The sequence below is a fragment of the Mytilus galloprovincialis genome, chromosome 10 (assembly GCF_965363235.1).
Source record: "Mytilus galloprovincialis chromosome 10, xbMytGall1.hap1.1, whole genome shotgun sequence".
NCBI lineage: Eukaryota > Metazoa > Mollusca > Bivalvia > Mytilida > Mytilidae > Mytilus > Mytilus galloprovincialis.
In genome coordinates this window covers 70,190,102-70,212,801 of record NC_134847.1, presented here as the reverse complement: position 1 = coordinate 70,212,801, position 22,700 = coordinate 70,190,102, and the positions used below count along the sequence as shown (strand labels likewise).

General features: G+C 32.0%; 1 protein-coding gene across 1 annotated transcript in view; it reads right to left on the bottom strand.

The window, feature by feature from the left end:
* Positions 1-1,578: 1,578 nt before the first annotated feature.
* Positions 1,579-22,700, bottom strand: part of LOC143048259 (uncharacterized) — an 82,322-nt gene continuing 61,200 nt past the window's right edge. The window contains exons 46-54 of the mRNA XM_076221828.1: positions 17,517-18,477; positions 16,854-16,953; positions 15,614-15,730; positions 13,810-13,848; positions 12,969-13,016; positions 12,414-12,621; positions 8,849-8,973; positions 8,335-8,434; positions 1,579-6,019 (exon numbers count right to left, since the gene is read on the bottom strand). Coding sequence (XP_076077943.1) covers positions 5,694-6,019; positions 8,335-8,434; positions 8,849-8,973; positions 12,414-12,621; positions 12,969-13,016; positions 13,810-13,848; positions 15,614-15,730; positions 16,854-16,953; positions 17,517-18,477 — 2,024 coding nt within the window. The 3' untranslated portion in view covers positions 1,579-5,693. The remainder of the gene's footprint in view (positions 6,020-8,334; positions 8,435-8,848; positions 8,974-12,413; positions 12,622-12,968; positions 13,017-13,809; positions 13,849-15,613; positions 15,731-16,853; positions 16,954-17,516; positions 18,478-22,700) is intronic.

The following is a 22,700-nucleotide window of genomic DNA, read 5'->3' as shown; positions in this document are numbered from 1 at the left end:
TAAACTTAAAAGGCCATGGCTCAAAAAAAAAATCCAGCATCCAGGCCTCTAACCTCTGAAAATTAAGCTGTATACGAAGTTTTTTTGGCAACGGCAGATTATTATTCCTAAGTCTCGAACTATGTGTCTAAAGTTACTGTCAAGAAAAAAAATTACTGAGACTTTTGAATGAGCCACTGTACTAGGAAAATGAGGTCAAGAACAAACGATGATTGATTGGTGCAAACATCAGAATATAGGGCATCTGTATTCTAGGTTTAAAGTATTCCGGTCGATGAAAAGATTTAAATATCCAAAATCATTTCTAGTGTATGATAACCTTTTTTTTCATACATAAACAAATACATTTATTAAATAAAGTGAACTTAAATTTACATAATTAAAGAAAATATTTTTCATTATTTCTTTTAATGTCCTGCAACTTAAAACCAATATTTGGTTATACTTTAATTATGATCCTTGCATTACCTTTTACCTTTGACAATGTTGTACCTTTAAGAACTTGAAATTACCCCCAGCTTTTGTTAGGGTTCATGTTGTCCATTCTTTAGTTTTCTATGTTATACTTTCTGTTCTGTTGTTTATTTCATTTATTCTTTTTTTTCAGCCATGGCATTGTCAGCTTATTTTCTACCTTTGGTATCTTTTGCCTCGCTGTAATTCATGATTGTAGATTTGTGAGAGATAGATGTAACAGGTAACCAAAAACAAAACATAGGATGACCTGTAGCTTTTAACTTCTAAGTCATTTGGTCTTTGCAGGAGTTTTTCTCACTGGCAATCATGCCAAATATTGTTATATTTTTTTTTAATAAAACCTTTTTTTCAACCATAATCTAGAGCCATGAAAATATATGAATTCATCCTCACCAAACAAATACGTTTGGTGATATGAATTCAAGACAAGAAGTAGATTGCACAGTTTTTAAATATGTATCAACATTAAATTTTCATTGGGGAAAAATAACGGAAGACATCTTTCTTCAAATGAATCAATTTCTTGAACGTTTGACATGGCAGTAATTGGGTTTTAACTTTATCAATGGAATGAAATTCTGATATTACTTGTATCATTTTATCAGGCAATATCCAATTACATAATTTGACACCTGCATTTCTCACCTATAAATTTGATTACATGGACATTTAAAAAAAAAAGATCAAGGTCTAGCCACAGAAAATCTGGAAACAGTATATCTCAATATATATGTTCCTGAGTTAATAATTGTATCAGTTGACAGGGGCAACCATATACTGATCAGCCAGCTAATTTCATTTTGGTCATTGTTTCTTGTTGGGCATATATATTCATCTTACAGTGTCTCAGATGTCTGGATGTTCTAAAAGCAACCAACAATCAACAATCAATCAATCAATCTAAGTTGTCCATTTGCAGTCGGACTACTATAGCACTAGCCTGTCAAGGACCACAATTCTGCTAATAATCATAAGACCCAACTAAAATTCGATCTTGATCTGTATCAAATCAATATCCTGAAGCACTTAAACAAAGACAGGCAAATATGTTCATGTATCTCAAATGTCTTTTGAAAATCATAGGAAATAAATTAAGAAGTATTTTATACAAATATGGCATGATTTATTGATTGTCGTATCCATAATGACCTGTGGTAAATATTTCATGTACATCTAGGACACAAACATATTCAATAATTAACAAAAGTATGTTATTTTGATGGTCACTGAAAATTCCTTATTAAGGATAGGGACTGATTTTTTCAAACTTGCAACAAGCCAAGCCATAGACTGATCTCTATTGCAGTAAGAGTTTTAGTTTACACTGAAGAATAAACTTTTCTCAACTGTATATACATTCCTGACAGCTAACAATTTTCTAGTGAGCCATGCAGTCACAACTATAGTACAAATTCATTAAACTGTACAAATAAATGGTAAATACATACAAAAAAATAAATAAAAATTACCAATATAAACAACTATATCACAGACTTTAAAATAAATTAATAAACAATTATATATAAACACAATATCATAAATAATTAAACAATTATATATAAACACTATAATATAAATAATTAAACAATTATATATAAACACAATATCATAAATATTTAAACAACTTTATGAGCGGTGTCGGATAGAAATTGACCTTATGCAAATGAATATCAATACATCTGTTCACCAAATTTCTGATTGTTGGAAATCTCTATGAAAAGTCTAACTATTTGAAAATTGAGATTGTATATGGATCCAACAAAACAGACCAAAAATCATCTCTTATTTCGTATCTGAATGTTCCAAAACCAATCAAAGTCTTATATATGTACATGTATACGTACACTTGCATAAGGTTGATTTCTATTGGATACAGCTCACATATAATCACTTTTTTTTATAAATTACAAAACTTTTATAGCACTGAATTAACATTCGCTAAAAATAAGGTCCCATATATTTCTCTGAAATGTCAACTTTTAAATCATCAAAACAATCTACACCAGGTGCTCCGCAGGGCGCAGCTTTATACGACCGCAGAGGTTGAACCGTGAACAGTTGGGGCAAGTATGGACAAAACATTCAAGCGTGATACAGCTCTGAATTTGGATTGTGATCAAATTTTTGACATTACATGGTTTTTTTTTACACAAAACAAATGTCAAGATTTTACAAATCAATTAAAGATTTCTTCTTCAAACTTTTTAAATCTAAAATTAAATAGTTGACACAGCATAGGTTTCTGACACAGAATGAATGTGGTCTAATGAACTTAAAAGTTTTTTTTTGCCTTTGAGCAATTCACTATGCTGTTGAATATTAATCCTCTCAAAAAAATGTTTGAAGAAATTTTCTTTTTATTTATGAAATCTGAAATGAGAAAAATTTAAACCCCCCCCTTTTTTTTCACATCCACGTTTCCCTTTTTCCAAAACTGATATCAATTCAAATTTCTAATGGAGTTTGCAACAATAACTACTCTTTTAAATACATCATAAAATATTAATATGTAAAATAAAGTGCTTGTTATCACTGAATGGTAAAGATTGGTTGGTAGTAAAAGTGAATATACATTGTTTATTGTATAAAACAATAAAAAAAACTTCATCAGCAACATTTTATATTGGTAAATTTCCAATGAAGTTATTTACATAAAGTTATTGGCAAATAAAAATAGAAAATGACATCATAGTCATGTCTGGCAAATGTCCAACATACATTATCTAAAAACATTTTAGATAAGATAAGGAAAAAAAGCTTCATCAGCAACATTTTATATTGGCAAATTTCCAATGAAGTTATTTACATAAAGTTTTTGGCAAATAAAAATAGAAAATGACATCATAGTCATGTCTGGCAAATTTCCAACATATATTATCAACTATTATTCTATACAAAGAAAGATAACTCCAATTGAAAATTAATTGCTATTGCACAATATTGTGCAATTAGATATTTCTTGCTATTGTGCAATACTGTGCACTTGAAAATTTCTTGCTATTGCACAATACTTGATATGGAATCCTGATTTAGACCAACTTGAAAACTGGGCCCATAATCAAAAATCAAAGTACATATTTAGATATTAAAGCATATCAAATAAGCCAAAGAATTTAATTTTTGTTAAAATCAAACTTAGTTTAATTTTGGACCCTTAATGTAGACCAATTTGAAAACTGGACCAAAAATTAAGAATCTACATACACAGTTAGATTTGGCATATCAAAGAACCCATTTATTCAATTTTTGATGAAATCAAACAAAGTTTAATTTTGGACCCCCATTTGGACCAACTTGAAAACTAGGCCAATAATTAAAAATCTAAGTACATTTTTAAATTCAGCATATCAAAGAACCCCAAGGATTCAATTTTTGTTAAAATCAAACTAAGTTTAATTTTGGACCCTTTGGACCTTAATGTAGACCAATTTGAAAACGGGACCAAAAATTAAGAATCTACATACATAGTTAGATTCGGCATATCAAAGAACCCCAATTATTCAATTTTTGATGAAATCACACAAAGTTCAATTTTGGACCCTTTGGGCCCCTTATTCCTAAACTGTTAGGACCAAAACTCCCAAAATCAAACCCAACCTTCCTTTTATGGTCATAAACCTTGTGTTTAAATTTCATAGATTTCTATTTACTTATACTAAAGTTATGGTGCAAAAACCAAAAATAATGCTTATTTGGGCCCCTTTTTGGCCCTTAATTCATAAACTGTTGGAACCAAAACTCCCAAAATCAATCCCAACCTTCCTTTTGTGGTCATAAACCTTGTGTCAAAATTTCATAGATTTCTATTCACTTAAACTAAAGTTATAGTGCGAAAACCAAGAAAATGCTTATTTGGGCCCTTTTTGACCCCTTATTCCTAAAATGTTGGGACCAAAATTCCCAAAATCAATCCCAACCTCCCTTTTGTGGTCATAAACCTTGTGTTAAAATTTCATTGATTTCTATTCACTTTTACTAAAGTTAGAGTGCGAAAACTAAAAGTATTCGGACGACGACGACGACGACGCAGACGACGACGCCAACGTGATAGCAATATACGACCAAAAAATTAAAATTTTTGCGGTCGTATAATAATTTACAAAGGGTTGGTCTTTATGAAAAATAACCCAAATGTGTGCAGCCTGCTCTTGACATTTTTCAATCAATTTTTTGCAGAAAAGAAGTAATTTTGCCATTTTTAAAACTAAAATTCATCTATTGTTCTTCATGTAATAAAGTCCAATATACAAATTTTGTAAACATGATTATTAAATGAACCAAAATCTTTAAAACCTTCCATGAATTTTCAATCAGCTGCATAATGACACAATTAAATTAAGTAAATAATCAATGTGAAGTGTTTTTTTTTTATTCTCAATAAATTGTTATTTGTAATTGTGAAATGATAACAATAAATCATTAATGGATGGAGACATTTTTTTATCAATATTTTTTTTTTTATTATTATGAATTGAAAAATAGTAAAATTGAAAAATTATAACTTGTTTATTTAACTAATATCTGCAACATATCTTTCATTTTGATCATTACATATAAGTCAAAGTGTATTCCAGAGGCGGATTTATAGGATTTTTCTGGGAAAAAATTGATTGATTATATAGGGAATCACTGAAGTATGACTGGAGCGGGCCCCCTCTTAGGCAGTAAATGAGCCCCCACTTATGAAAATTTCTGGATCCGCCACTGTATTCTGCAGATATATACAACAACAGCATTGTTCTACTACTTTTTTGGACAATATCACCTGAACTAATTATCACATTTTTTTTATAACCAAATTGTAAATAGATAAAGAAATACAAATGTGAAGCCTCATGTAAAACAAAAAATCAATCTCATTATAATAAATAATCTGTTAAATGATATTAAAGTTGTATAACTGATCCCTGATCGTAAATGGTATGATGAAAATTAATCTTTTGTTCACAAACTCAATTTATCGTTATTGACAATTATAATGCCTAACAGGATAAAGACAATGAAGGTACAATTCTATACTATTGCATCAATTTTTATTTTGTTTTGCATAACCATTTTCAAGCAATGACAGAAGTCCAGTATCTAGGCAACATCCAGGAGAGAGACGTTAATAGGTAACATCTAAGATCTTTGCTGCTTCCTAACCCAAGGATAGTGACTTTACTAGGCAACACCTAAGATCTTGGCTGCTACCTCACCCCAGAAGCAAGATGTCACTAGGCAACACCTAACATCTTTGCTGCTACCTCACCCCAGGAGTGACCTAACTCCAGCATACTTGATGTCAATTTATGCTCTTCCTCTTTCTGCTGATAGAAATTGACAGTTTTTATCATTCGACTATGCTTAGGAAAATGTTCATCATCAACTTGTTGCCTACCACCCTCTGTACTTTCTGATAGCCATTTTGTTAGCTCTGTTTGCCAAAAGTTATTGTCTTTAACATGAATTGGAACCCAGTCTGGTGACTCCAATTGTATAATAACCAGCAGGGCAATACAGGTTGCCAGTAAAGTCATTATCTCAACCTGGACTTTAAATGCTGAAATAGAATATTGTACTTAGCTTGAAATTAAATAGTTTCAATAAGTGTCAGCCCTCCAAGATGCTTAAGGTGGCTCGTGGGTACAAAAATTTCAGCAAAAAATTAAACCTTTTTTTTTTTCATTACAAATTTTATTTATTACACTATTAGTTATTACTTTATGATATGGTACAAAAATCAACCCAAAAAAATCGATTCGATTTGGCTCCAGATGACTTTTAAAATGTTTATATCATTGAAAAAGCTCCAAATTATCTCCCTTTGGTGCAAAAATGCCATTTTTTGGCATTAAATTTGAAATATCTTTTTTAACTCATCGGTGACCTATATTTCTTATTATTGTTTTCAAATAAGCTGTACATAAACTAAATAATTGTAAAATTTAAGCGATTTCTGTAATTAGGTTATTTTTTTATTTCGATATTACCTCTATTTCTCCTATTAGCTCAACAGAAAAAAAGGGCATTAACAAAAATGTATGCTTCTTCCGGAGGCAGATTGTGAGCTTAAATGAACGGTGACCCCATTTTTTTATTTCATTTTTCTTTTAAGTATATGATAAAGTTTATTTATAAAAAGATATAGCGAAATCCTAAATTAGAAAACAAATTTGATTTTTACCCAGGAGCCCCCTTAATTTCCATTTATTCTATGTTTTGTATACTGCTGTTTGTCTGTTTGTCCTTTTAACCATGGTTTATTTTTCGACTTTTGAGTTTAAATGTTCCTTTTGCCTCTCTTGATTAACCAGCTGCATGAGTTTTGTTTTGGTGACGGTTGTGCTCTAATTAATTCTTCGTAAGTCCATGTCAAATACTTATAGTCAAGATTTTAGATTAGTTTGCCATTTAACCATATTCATTGGCATTTTATAACTGCCCAGTTTAATAAAAATTTAAAAATCACCTCCTTATTCTGCTAAATTGAGAAAGCATGAAATATATATGATATTAGGGTAAAAACCCAAAATTGAACCTTCTCCTTAAGTGAATTGAAACTTGATATTTCGAATCATGCCAATATTGAACTAGACTACTAAATGGATTGAATCCGTTTGAAATAATATTCTCAAGCAGTGGTTCATACTCAATGTAAGTACAGTGTAACCTATGCCTATCCTTACAAAAACAAGAGTGCACAGGCTCAAATGTCTCGCCTTCTTAACTAATCATTGATATTATGTTGATAGTCCTAAATATTAAGCTTTATTACAACTGTCACATAAACTTAACATTACCCAAGAAAACTAAACATAGACCAATGAACAATGAAAATGAGGTCAAGGTCAGATGAACCATGCCAGGCAGGCATGTACAGCTAACAATTCTTCCATACAACAAATATAGTTGACCTATTGCTTATTGTTTAAGAAAAACAGACCAAAACATATAAACATAACACCGAGCAATGAATCATGAAAATGAGGTCAAGGTCAAATAAAACCTCGCAACTGACACAAGGATCATAAAATATTTCCAGACACTAAATATAGTTGACCTATTGCATAAAGTATTAGAAAAAAAGACCAAAATTCATAACTTAACTTTGAACACTGAACCATGAAAATGCAGTCAATGTCAGATGACACCTGCCAGCTAGACATGTACACCTTACAATCATTCCATACACCAAATATTGTAGACCTATTGCATACAGTATAAGAAAAACAGACCAAAACACAAAAACTTAACTATAACCACTGAACCATGAAAATGAGGTCAAGGTCAGATGACACCTGCCAGTTGGACATCTACACCTTACAGTGCTTCCATACACCGAATATACTAGACCTATTGCTTATAGTATCTGAGATATGGACTTGACCATCAAAACTTAATCTTGTTCACTGATGCATGAAATGAGGTCAAGGTCAAGTGAAAACTGTCTGAAGGGCATGAAGACCTTGCAAGGTACACACATACCAAATATAGTTATCCTATTACTTATAATAAGAGAGAATTAAACATTGCAAAAAATGTTAACCTTTTTTTCATGCAGTCACTGAACCATGAAAATGAGGACAAGGACATTGGTCATGTGACTGACGGAAACTTTGTAACATGAGGCATCCACATACAAAGTATGAAGCATCCAAGTCTTCCACCTTCTAAAATATAAAGCTTTCAAGAAGTTAGCTAACGCCGCCGCTGCTGCTGGAACACTATCCCTATGTCGAGCTTTCTGCAACTAAAGTTGGAGGCTCAACAAAAACCCGAGTATTCTGGCACCCTGCTTAATCTGACATTTTTTTCTGGTCACCCAGTGTGTCGGTTTACACAGGTTACACTGTAATATAAACATGAAACACCTACCTAAAGACTCAATGCCAGCTTCTTTAAGAATATTCATACAGACATTATAATCAATTCCCAGTAGATTACATAATCTTTCTGTCAAACACCAGCTACCATCCTGTAATTATACATTATCACATTGTTAGAGGTGAAATACTATTTTTCTTGGTTAAGCATGCTTGCTCACATGAGTCTTGTTAACAACTTTCTTAAAGCTATGATTTGTAGTTCCTGAGAACATAAAGGCAACTTTGCATCCATAGATGGAGCCAAATAATCACCATTGGATTAAGATGTGCCACTGATAATACATCAGCATATTACTATAAAGTATTGACTAATATAATAAGGAAACCAGTCACAAACTTAAGAAATTGTTGATGTTACAGACATTTTGATGCTGAAAGAAGTTTGCCTAAATCTTGCTGTCATTAGTGGAAATACGTTTTACAAGGACAAACTATCATGGAAACCAATACTTTCTTATTTCAAAGACTTTTGAAAAGAAATTATGATTTATCAAACAAATTACCTCCCCTTGTAATACAAATAGTTTATCCAGGTTATGCTTATCTACTAAACAATGCTGTGTCCTGATAGGTTTTATCACAGATCCTATACCAAAGTCACTTAGGTTCTTTGGTGGTTCAACTTGACCTGAAAAAGTCAAATCAAATTATTATAAATAAGAAGATGTCAGTATGATTGTCCATGAGACAAATCTGCATCCAAGTAGTTTAAATAAAGTTTTGATATTTGGACATTTAGAGTTATATATAGAAGTTATTAACAGTGATGGAGCTAGTAAGATAACTTGAGTTATTCAACTACTGCCTTGCCTTTATGTGACAATAATGTCTATCATTTTAGTACAGAGCCTTGTGTTTATTTCAGTTATCATGATTAAGGCATATCTTATTATAATATAAAATATATGTAAGTGCAATTTTTATTTGAAAAAGAATTCTAGTCTTAATTTAATGTTTAGAAACAATTAATCAACCACAAAGACAAACTAACCACAAATTTTTTCCAAAAAGACAGCACTCGTACAAAACCAGTGCAAAGAGAATCAAACAGGCTTTTATTTCAACTTGGAATAATTTTTAATTATGGAATTTGCATAATTTCTTGCGCTTGAAATCTTTATTACATTCAATGTTTATTCTGTATTAAAATGTATTTTGTATAAATAGTGTTGTGTGAAGCACAGAACATAAAAATACAGAATAAACATGGAGTTTATTAAGAAATTATGCAAACTCCATAATTAACCAGATGCTCCGCAGGGTACAGCTTTAAACGACCGCAGATGTCAAACCCTGAACAGTTGGGGCAAGTATGGACACAACATTCAAACTGGATACAGCTCTGAATTTAAATTAACCTATTATGGTCCAATATCCAAAATCTAAATACATGGCTATGGATTAATTCAGCATATCAAAGAATCCCAAGAATTCAATTTTTGATGAAATCAAAAAAATTTAATTTTGGACCCTTTTGACCTCAATGTGGACCAATTTGATAACAGGGTCCAAATATCAATAATCTAAATACATGGTTAGATTCAGCATATCAAAGAACCCCATATATTCAGTTTTTGTAGAAATCAAACAAAGTTTGATTTAAGACCCCAATTTGGACCAACTTGAAAACTGGGCCCATAATCAACCAGATGCTCTGCAGGGTGCAGCTTTATACGATTGCAGAGGTCGAACCCTGAACAGTTTGTGCAAGTATGGACACAACATTTAAGCTTGATACAGCTCTGAATTTGGATTGTGATTAAATAGTTGACACAACATAGGTTTCTGACACAGAATGAATGTGGTCTAAGAACTTAAACATAAAAACTTAAAAATTTTAAATTGGGCATTTACCTATTATGGTCCAATATCCAAAATCTAAATACATGGTTAGATTCAGCATATCATGGAACCCCAAGAATTCAATTTTTGATGAAATCAAATAATGTTCAATTTTGGACCCTTTAGACCTCAATGTGGACCAATTTGATAACAGGGCCCAAATATTAAAAATGTAAATAAATGGTTCCTTTCAGCATATTGAAGAACCCCATATATTCATATTTGTTGAAATCAAACAAGGTTTAACTTTTGACCTGTTGGACCTTTTAAATGTAGACCAATTTGAAAACAGGACAATACTGTGTAATTGAATATTTCTTGCTATTGTGCAAAACTGTGCAATTGAAAATTTCTTGCTATTGTGCAATTGAAGATTTCTTGCTATTGCACAATACTGTGAAATTGAAAATTTCTTGCTATTGTGCAATACTGTGCAATTGAAAATCTCTTGCTATTGCACAATACTGTGCAATTCAAGATTTCTTGCTATTGTGCAATAATGCGTAATTGAAAATTTCTTGCTATTGCACAATACTTAAAATAATAATTTTGGACCCCAATTAGGACCAACTGGAAAACTGGGCCCATATTCAAAAATCTAAGTACATGTTTAGATTCAGCATATCAAAGAATCCCAAGAATTCAATTTTTGTTACATTCAAGCTAAATTTAATTTTGGACCCTATGGACCTTAATGTAGACCAATTTGAAAACAGGACCAAAAATTCAGAATCTGAATACACGGTTAGATTTGGAATAGCAAAGAACCCCAATACTTCATTTTTTGATGAAATCAAACAAAGTTTAATTTTGGACCCTTTTGGCCCAAATTCCTAAACTGTTGGGACCAAAACTCCCAAATTCAATTCCAACCTTCCTTTTGTGGTCATAAACTTTATTTTAAAATTTCATAGATTTCTGTTTACTTATACTAAAGTTATTGTGTAAAAACCAAGAAAAATGCTTATTTGGGCCCTTTTTGGGCCCTAATTCCTAAACTGTTGGGACCAAAACTCCCCAAATCAATCCCAACCTTCCATTTATGGTCATAAACCTTGTGTTTAAATTTCATAGATTTCTATTGACTTATACTAAAGTTATAGTGTGAAAACCAGATGTCTTCGGACGGCGACGACACAGATGCCAACATCATACCAATATACGACAAAAAAAATTATAATTTTTGCGGCCGTATAAAAATCTAAACACATGTTTAGATTCAGCATATCAATGAACCTCAAGAATTCAATTTTTGTTAAAATCAAGGTAAGTTTAATTTTGGACCCTTTGGACCTTAATGTAGACCTATTTGAAAAAATTAAAAAATTAAAGATCTAAATACATGTCATTGAATAGATTTGGCAAATAAAAGAACCTCAATCTTTCAATTTTTTATGATATCAAACAAAGTTTAATTTTGGACCCTTTAGACCTCATGTGGACCAATTTATAAACAGGGACCAAATTCCAAAAACTTAATTCACGGTTAGATTCAGCATATTTAAGAACCCCAAGAATTCAAAAATAAAACCCCTTGAAATTGTTCAAGAAATAAGCAATTTATACAAAGTATTAGAAAAGTATTGTTTTCTGCCCCTTTTTGGCCCCTGATCCCGAAACAGTTTGGGCCATAACCCCCAAAATCAATCCCAACCTTCCTTTTATGGAATGAAACCTTGTGGTACAATTTCAGAAAGATCCATACACTTACACACAAGTAATTGTCTGGAAACTAGAAAAATACTTATTTTGACCCCTTTTTGGGCCCATGTTCCTAACCTGTTGGAACCATAACCCCCAAATTAATCCAACCTGCCTTTTGTGGTTGTTAACCTTGTGTTTAGATTTCATAGAAATCCATTCACTTAAACTAAAGTTATTATTCGGAAACTAAGTGTCTTTGGACGACGCTTGCAGTCGTATAAAAATAATTATAATAATAAGTTGAAATAATAGCATGTTATCAGATAACATTGACTGTTAAAAAAATAATTGAAGGCATTTATTATTGCAATTTTGTCATTTTAGACTAAAATGCAATTTAAAAAAAATGTTATATTGAGAAAAATCCTGTTTTATTCATATAAAAAAAATCAAAATGCAAGTTTATATTATTGCATTGATATAATAAGCCTGTTGCATTTTTCACAATAAAAACAATGCAATAATTTCTGATTTTACAGTAAATGAAAAGTTAATGCAGCAACTAATGAAAATAATGTATACCTGTTGATGGTGAATGGTAAGATAACACATCATCAACACTATCATCTCTGTAGTAAGCTATATCTGTCTCTCTAACCCCCTTGTCCTTAAAGATGTAGTCACCAACTGATTTGACTTTATCTACTACATATCTGGTACCATCCCCAATTGATGAAAAGTAACTTGGTGAAGAAAATGTGTTGCCTGTCTTATAAAAACATTTTTGCACCTGAATCAAAATTGAAATAGGTTAGATAAATATTATATATAAGATTTATACATTCTAACTTGGCAAAAAGCTTACGGATCTTCTTTTGGAAAACATGATATTTATGGTAGGAAATGTCATGAGACCTTTGGGACTGGTGAGCTAAAAATGAGTATTTGAATCATAAATTAAATCTGATAATTATTTAATTAACTTTTGGCATCACACAAAAATCCCTTTATAATTATGACCTCACATTTTTTACATTGCAATGTAAAATTTTGCTGGAACAGGTAATTTCACATTTGCATACAAGCGTAAATAAGTATGTCTATGCTTTGGGTATAATGACTATCTATGGTACTTACATGTTCAGTTTCTGTACTGCATCTTTCCACCAAGTGATCAAATGATTTCTAAAATCATAAGCTTAGAGAATAAGTTAGAATCAATACATTCAATACAATAAATTAATGTGATTTGATTAAACAATTATTAGCTAAACTTCAAAACTTTTAACTTACAATGAGTAACTTGAATGTTGCCACTAATGCAGCAGAAACTTTCCATCCCTAGGTTCACCCAAGTTAAAACTTTCCATCCCTAGGTTCACCCAAGTTAAAACTTTCCATCCCTAGGTTCACCCAAGTTAAAACTTTCCATCCCTAGGTTCACCCAAGTTAAAACTTTCAGTGAAGTGTTTTGTTAATTATACATGTTTGTATTTGTCTTTTCATCAGTTTTCATTTTGGTCATGATTTTGTCATTTTTATTAGAACTATGTTTTAGTGCCCTTTGATATCCTCTCTCTTTTTCCACATATTATATACAATGAAACATCTCCAGCAAAATTAATTTATTGAAATGCATAATTTTATGATTTTTTTCCTTGCTTGACTGGACAGTAAAATCCAACAAAAATATTTTGGATGTGGTTCTTGCATATTTTAGTTCCTTCAAATGTTTCCATTGTACAGATGACTCGTAGTGTTTCTTATATCTTGCCTTGTAATTACAGAAGTGTAGGAGAACATCTCGTCTTTTAGTGAAATTTAAAATTTGTAGACAGCAAATTAAATGCATGTAATAAAAGGAAATTAAAGTACAAACAAATAAAAGTTTTTCTTTACCTTTAATTTGTTGTACATTGTCATTTCAACGTGTTTGTATTTAGTTTTGTTACTTTGTTACTTAAGTAATATTACTTACATCCAAGACAGCCTTTTTCCTCATCTTTTTCTTTTTACTCTAGGAAAATAAAATAACATTTCTTTTATCATAAATTGCACTGAAACAAGAGGAAAATAAAACTATTTTGAATTTTTGGCGTACTAAAGTATAATCCTGGTACCTTTGATAACTATTTACACCACTGGGTTGATGCCACTGCTGGTGGACGTTTCGTCCCAGAGGGTATCACCAGTCCAGTAGTCAGCACTTCGGTGTTGACATGAATATCAATTATATGGTCTTTTTTTTTTTCCTGTTGCAAAAATTTGAATTTTTCAAAAAACTAAGGATTTTCTTATCCCAGGAATAGATTACCTTAGCCATATTTGGCACAACCTTTTGGAATTTTTGGTCCTCAATGATCTTCAACTTTCTACTTGTTTGGCTTTATAACTATTTTGATCTGAGCTTCACTGATGAGTCTTATGTAGACGAAACAAGCGTCTGGCGTACTAAATTATAATCCTGGTACCTTTGATAACTATTGGTACCTATTAAAACATTTAAACCCATTGCAATTGTTTGCACCAGTCCTAAGTCAGTAATCTGATGTTCAGTAGTTGTTGTTTGTTGATGTGGTTCATAAGTGATTCTCATTTTTATATAGATTAGACAGTTGGTTTTCCCTTTTGAATGGTTTTACACCAGTTATTTTTGGGGCCCTTTATAGCTTGCAGTTCGGTATGAGCCAAGGCTCTGTGTTGGATTGTACTTTAACCAATAATGGTATACTTTTATAAATTGTGACTTGGTTGGAGAGTTGTCTCATTGGCTCTCATACCACATTTTCTCATTTCTGTGAACAATTTTGTCATGATCATCCATTATACAAATTCAAATGACCTTTAATTGTTGGTTCAACTTATGGTCATAAAAATCTTTCACATTAGATCCAATCTATATGAGGACATGATTCCATCTTATTTTCTATGTTATAAGAACTTTTGCATTTGGTGTTCATAAATGTCTATCTTTTTCTTGAACTAACTATTTTTGAATGTCTCTTTCATATCTTCTGTCTGATATTAGTGATTTTCATCAGTTATATCACAATTGCCTGCTTGCTTTGAGCTCAGAAGATTGTTGGTTCCATTCCTATTCATATATATATACATGTAATATTTGCCACTGGATACTCATTTTTTGGTTGAATTGTATTGTTGGATTGCTGTTTCATTGACATTTCATGAAACTGACATACTGTGGGTATTGTTGTGTGGTTGTTTTTTCTACATTAGCTAGAAGTATAGGGGGAGGGTTAAGATCACACTTAACATGTGAACCCTGCCACATTTTTGCATGTGTCCAAAGTCATGAGCCATTGGCCTTTGTTAGTCTTGTATGTTTCTTAATATAAGTTCATTTATATGTTTTGGAGTTTGGTATAAAGTCCATTTTCACTAAACTAGTACACATTTTTGTTTAGGGGCCAGCTAGAGACTGCCTCCCGTGAAGGTTTTTTTCTCACTGTGTTGAAGACCCATTGGTGGCCTTCGGCTGTTTTCTGCTCATTGATTGGGTTGTTGTCTCTTTCATACATTCCCCATTTCCATTCTCAATGCTCTTCAACTTTGTACTTGTTTGGCTTTATAGATATTTGGATATGAACGTCACTGATGAGTCTTATGTAGACAAAACGCGCCTCTGGTGTATTAAATTATAATCCTGGTACCTTTGATAACTATATACTATAATACATGGAATTAAGGTCCAAATATCCATTTTTTCGCAAGGGGACCTCATGAAGAGTTATGATAATTTTCAAAATGTTGAATAAACTTACTGATTTTACTGTTTTTTCTTCTTCTATTTCATCAATATACACAATATCATCCAGACTTTTGTTATCATCCTCCAACTCCAATTCATGTAAAAGTTCTGATACATCTTCTGTTTCCTCCTGTAAATATATCCAGTAAACATATTTTTATTTCACTCTTTTGATTGATGACAAAATAATCTTAGTCTCTAACCTATATTTAAAACTGGAATGTTGATCAAGTAATCTATATACTGCATAGACATCAACTATTACAGTAGTCATTTCAAACTGTATTGGGAACTAAATTAAATTTTTCTACAGAGTCATTTCCTATTGGTCAATCTATTTAAATTTTGTCAGTTCTATTGTTCCATTCAATAAATACAATAGCTATTGTTCTCTGTCAAGTTTATTTACTGGGACCATTTTACGAGAAATCCATAACTCATTGATTAGTTTGCCTGAGTAAAAGTATTATCTTTTAAATAATGAAAATGTTTGAACTCACAAAAAGGCATGTAGTGTTGGATATATTGAATATCAATATAATGTTTTCAATCTGTTCAACACTGATTTTATCATAAGAATGTTTCCATAATACAATTCTGACCCAATCACACTATCATTTTCTAGGTTTAGTGCACTGTGACATTGGGGTCAAAACTTTAATTTTGGCATTGAGATAAGAAAGATCATATCATAGAGGACATGTGAACTAAGCATTTATTGGACCTTAACTTCCTCAAAAACTACCATGACCCAAAACTTTAAACTGAAAAACTTTAATCTGAAGCAGGAGAGACTGACAAAGGAATGGATGAATGAATGAACAGACACACAGATGCATAGGCTGAAAAACAATGCTCCTAGGTGGGGCTTAAAAAGTTGAGTTCTGATTTTATTTTTAACAATTGTTCCTATCAAAATTTGTTCTTTTGTGTTTGACAAAGAAAAACAAAAAAATGAGGCCTTCTTAAATGTATTCAATAACTAAAATTAAAAAAAAAGAAAAAATTTCAATAGAAAACATTATATCAAAAATCTACTTTTTATGTTTAAATAAGTAAATAATAAAGATTCTACTGGCTTTATTTTTTTTAGAACTCCCTTTCATGCATATAAAGTTAAAAACCTATGTTAGAAAGTTAAGGACATTTTATATAGTAACACACAACCTCATACAGGCATGCGTTGGAAATCAATCCTCAAAATGTTGATGGTATTCCATAACTGAAGAATATATAAAACCCAGACAACATACCTTAAGTGATGGTTCTTTGGTCTGCGCTAACATTTCACGAGTCAAGTCAACAGATAATCTTCTTGCATCACTTAAATAACCTTCATCAAAGGACCTGTTCCTGCAAGATATATACAATACATTTCACACTGATTTTAGTGATAGGTATACACAAGCAGAGCATCGAAACTCCTAAATGATTCACCAGCATAATTTTCATTAACAACTTATAGTACTGTGGATTTATTGTTATTTTTTAATTTTGTGGGTTAGGGTGAATCTAAAATTTATATTTTCAAAGAAAATCAACTTTTGTTTACACTTGTATGCAGACTCGGGCTTTACCACGAAATTAAATATCCTAAAATTGTAAGTTTTACCCATCCACTAAAATTGGTACACACAACAATAAATGAACCTGTAGTACCTGCAAAGATTACTTTATCGTCAAAAAAAATAATGAAAATATGGTCAAGTTTAGATGACAGTTTGTGAACAATATGCACAATTTACAACGACTCTATAGATCCAATATAGCAAAAAAAGAGATTAATAAAAATTGATAATTTTCTGTTCTAATTAGTTAAGCACTAAACAATTGTTTAAAGATGCATACATTTACTTTGTCTCTCAGAAAATTCACTTTGTTCATCAGTAGAACATGAAACTCCTTGCATTACTTACTGCAGTACAGAGGCTGGGGAACCCCATGATTTGGACTGAAAACCTAAGGACCCAGACATCCGTCTGGCAGGAGCTCTAGGCCTGGGTGCCCCTGGTATCTCCTCAGCCTGTAGATGTGGTTGAGTTGGTGTTATTTTTGATCTCTGTTGCTCTGGTATTGCTAGAAAGGAAGATGGTGTTTTATTACTGGTATCTGTTTTAACAGCTGCTGGAGAGGGTGTTGGCAGTGGTCTCCTTGATATTTGAGGCACTTGTGAGAGTGAAGGTGGTGTCACCCCTCCTCTAAACCTTGTATTGCCAGCTAATTGGGGTGAAGCAGTGTCCCAGTGACTTCCACTTTCTGATGAACTTGTTGTTTGTTGTCTTGGAGTTGCTGAGCCACCCATACATATTTTACTATCAGGTGATCCCATACAGCCAGACTTTTTTTGGTTTTCATTATACTTTGATAATGAAATTGGTTTATGCTTTTCAGGACTTGCATCAGAAACCATTATTGCAGGAGCAGGCGACTGAATACTTTGGGTTGACGATGCTTGCATTGCCTGAGGTGATGCTCGTTGCATACTTTGGGCAAAAAAATCTTGGCGTCTCTTAGGTGATGTGGGTTGCATCATTTTTGGTAACGATGCTTGCTGTATCTGAGGAGATGCTGGTTGCATCATTGCAGGTGCCAATGCTTGCACTTGCTGAGGTGATGTTAGTTGCATACTCTGGGGATGCATTACTGGACTTCTCTGACTTACTGGTGCTGTATACCCTGTGACTAAATCTGTCTTCCTGCTAGAGGGGACTGAGGATGACTGTTTACATTTCCTGTAGCTAGGTGTAGACTGTGGCATGTGAGCTATGCCTCCATGTACTATTGTACGGGCTGGAGCCATGTCTGTATCACCTGTGTGTATCATATCTGATTCCAGTTGAGTTGGTTTTGATACAAAATCCTCTTTTACTATGTTTCCTAAAAAAAATATTGTACATATTACTAAACTGTAATAAATTGTAACACAGATATCTTTTTACAACAAACCAAATAAAAAATATTATATACAATCTTTCTTAGACTCATTTATTACTGTTACTTTGATCAAATCTTTATGACAGTTTCAATGAGACTATTTAATAAAATAACAGTGTAACAATCTTATTCCTGCCTTACTAACCATGTTTGATTTAAAAGTCACAAAAGGTTATACTACTGGTATCACATAAACTAAACTTTATCAATGATCAGCAACATCAAGGTCAAGGTCAGATAAACCCTGGAAGACAGACATTTTTTTCAGGACGTCAGGATCGGATGTTTTTAAGCTCAGGATTTCAGGATTGATCCTTTTGGGATTCAGGAATTCTTTTTTGAATTTCGAATTTAAATTTCTTTAAATTTGGGACCTCAGGATGTTTTTTAAGCCCAGGATTTCTGGATAAGGACCCCTCCAGCCTCCCCCTCTTAGATGAAACCTGCCAAACTGACATGTACCTCTTTCCATAACATTCCATTTTATATTTAATACACAACATCAAGTTGACCCTTTACTTATAGAATCTGAAAAAAAAACCTGAACACAAAACTTTAACCTTAATCACTGACTCTTGAAATGAGGTTAAGGTCAGGTGAACCATGTCTGATCTGCCTATGTATAGTGCAGATGAGATAAATTTTTGAACATCCCCACTTTTTAACTAGTCTATAAAGACATTGCTGATATAAACCTGTATGTAAAACAAATACATTCTTGCCACCACTATAATAATTGGAACCTATTGAATCTATATTCATGTGACTTTTAGAATGTTATAAATCAAATATGAGAATTAGAGTCTAATCGGTGAACATGAATTTGACTGTTTGACAGCTAATACCCCTTTAAAGGGGCATTAGCTACGAGATATATAAAAAATCAAAAGTATGATTTTTTTTGTTCAATAACTAATTTATGAAAGTGAAATAGTGAATTAATAATTTGCTTTTATCAGCTAAAATGGTTCAATTTTATCAAATTAAGCTCATAAACATTGATAATGAATTATTCACTTGCAAGTGAATAATTCAACCTCATTAAATCCCTATTCATGTGAACTCCAATTTAAACCTGTAGAAAGAGATAGAATAACACCTGCATTGTATGTGTACAGGTATTTAAAGGAAAAGAATGTCAACATTGAAAGTGAAACAAAGGTAAATAATTTGATTAACTGATTCGATCCACACAAAATCATTCTCATAAAGGTAACCAGTACTCTGCAGGTCACAGCTTTATACAACCGCAGAGTTCGAACCCTGAACAGTTGGGGCAAGTATGGACACAACATTCAAGCTTGATACAGCTCTGAATTTGGATTGTGATTAAATAGTTGATACAACATAGGTTTCTGACCCAGAATGAATGTGTTCTTAAACTTAAAAACTTAAATATTTTAAATTGGAAATTTACCTATTATGGTCCAATATCCAAAATCTAAATACATGGTAAGATTCAGCATATCAAAGAACCCCAAGAATTCAATTTTTGATGAAATCAAATAAAGTTCAATTTTGGACCCTTTAGACCTCAAGGTGAACCAATTTGATAACCGGGCCCAAATATAAAAAATCTAAATACATGGTTAGATTCAGCACATATCAAAGAACCCCACATATTCAATTTTTGTTGATATCAAACAAAGTTTAAATTTTGGACCACGATTTGGACCAACTTGAAAACTGGCCCTATCAGCAAAAATCTTAATACATGTTTAGATTCAGCAAATCAAAAAACTCCAAGGATTCAATTTTTGTTGAAATCAAACAAAATTTAATTTTGGACCTTGATTTGGACCAACTTGAAAACTTGGCCCATAATCAAAAATCTTAGTACATGTTTAGATTCAGCATATCAAAGAACCCCAAGAATTTAATATTTGTTGAAATCATACAAAGTTTAATTTTGGACCCCGATTTGGACCAACTTGAAAACTGGACCCATAATCAAAAATCTAAGTACATGTTTAGATTCAGCATATCAAAGAACCCCAAGAATTCAATTTTTGTTAAAATCAAACTATGTTTAATTTTGGACCCTTTGGACCTTAATGTAGACCAACTTGAAAACGGGACCAAAAATTAAGAATCTACATACACAGTTAGATTAGGGATATCAAAGAACCCCAATTATTCAATTTTTGATGAAATAAAACAAAGTTTAATTTTCCTTTGGGCCCCTAATTCCTAAACTGTTGGGACCAAAACTTCCAAAATCAATCCCAACCTTCCTTTTATGGTCATAAACCTTGTGTTTAAATTTCATAGATTTCTATTTACTTGTACTAAGTTATGATGCGAAAACCAAGAAAAATGCTTATTTGGGCCTCTTTTTGGCCCCTTATTCCTAAACTGTTGGGACCAAAACTCCCAAAATCAATCACAACCTTCCTTTTGTGTTCCTTAAACTTGTGTTTAAATTTCATAAATTTCTATTCACTTATACTAAAGTTATTGTGCGAAAACCAAATAAAATGCTTATTTGGGCCCCTTTTTGGCCCCTAATTCCTAAACTGTTGGGACCAAAACTTCCAAAATCAATCGCAACCTTCCTTTTGTGGTCATAAACCTTGTGTTTAAATTTCATAGATTTTTATTTAGTTAAACTAAAGTTATAGTGCGAAAAACCAATGTGTCTTCGTACGACAACAACGACGCCGTCATAAAAACGACGATAAACATAAATTTTTAATCTATAATACAAAATTTAACAGACCTTTAAAAATCCAATTGCACGAGTTGCTTCATCTATTTATATCCATGTTTATGTTTACATCGCTTATATGGTCATATAAGGTCAACTCGATTGTTAATTAGATGGCGTCTTGGCTAAAATTTACACAAAATGAAGCTACATCTTATTGAGACCATGTTCTGTAAATTGTTTATTTTATACTTTTGATGGTTTGGAAAAATGTTTTACATTGTTTTAAATAAAATATGAGAATTTGAGTCAAATCAGTGACCATGAATTTGGCAGCTAGTGCCCCTTTAAGAAATATATATATTAAAGTGTTTAAGCACAATATTTTCTTGATACTTGGGTCTTTTAAGTGAGGATAGAAATAAGGTGCCCAACATGATGACAGTAAAATATTTGTTCAAACAGAACAGTTGGGGTAAGTATGGAGTCCATAATGTTTTGCACAAATAAAGAGTCTAATGCAGCAGATATGAGCACGGTGATATGCACACTTCGAATGATGCACTGCCAATTTAACAGTTTACTTAAGAACATCAAATTCATATCAAAATAAAGTTAAATATCGTTTTTTTTTTTTTAATCTAATGTCAATCACTGGGATGGCCATCTGATTAACATTATTGCCTTTTGCAACTTAGTTTTAAGGGATTAAAATCAGGATCAGATATAAAATGTCCGGCTGGCTCAAATATTTTTTGGAAGCCCTGGTATGGACACAACATTTAAGCTTGATTCAACTCTGAATTTGGATTGTGATTAAATATTTGACACAGCATATGTTTCTGACACAGAATGAATGTGGTCTAAGAACTTAATTTTTTTAAATTTGACATTTACCTTTTGGACCCCTTTGACCTCTATGTGGACCAATATGATATCAGGGCCCAAAAATCAAAATCTAAATACATCGTTAGATTCAGCATATCAAAGAACCCCAATAATTCAATTTTTGATGAAATGAAACAAAGTTTAATTTTGGACCCTTTGGACCTTAATGTAGACCAAATTTGAAAATGGGACCAAAAATCAAAAATCTAAATACACGGTTATATTCAGCATATCAATGAACCCCAATGATTTAATTTTTGATGCCATCAAATAAAGTTTAATTTCGGACCCTTTAAACCTCAATTTAAAAATGGGGCCAAAAATCCAAAACTTAATACATTGTTAAATTCAGCATATTAAAGAACCCCAAAAATTCAAAAATATAATCCCATTGAAATTGGTCAAGAAATAAGTAATTTACACAAAGTATTAGAAAAGTATTGTTTTTAGCCCCTTAATTATTCCTAATCGGTTAGGGCCATTACCCCCAAAATCGATCCCAACCTTCCTTTTTTGGTATGGAACCTTGTAGTACAATTTCAAAAAGATCCATACACTTACAAGTTATTGTCTGAAAATTTATAAAAATGCTTATTTTGACCCCTTTAAAGGCCCTTATTTCCTAAACTGT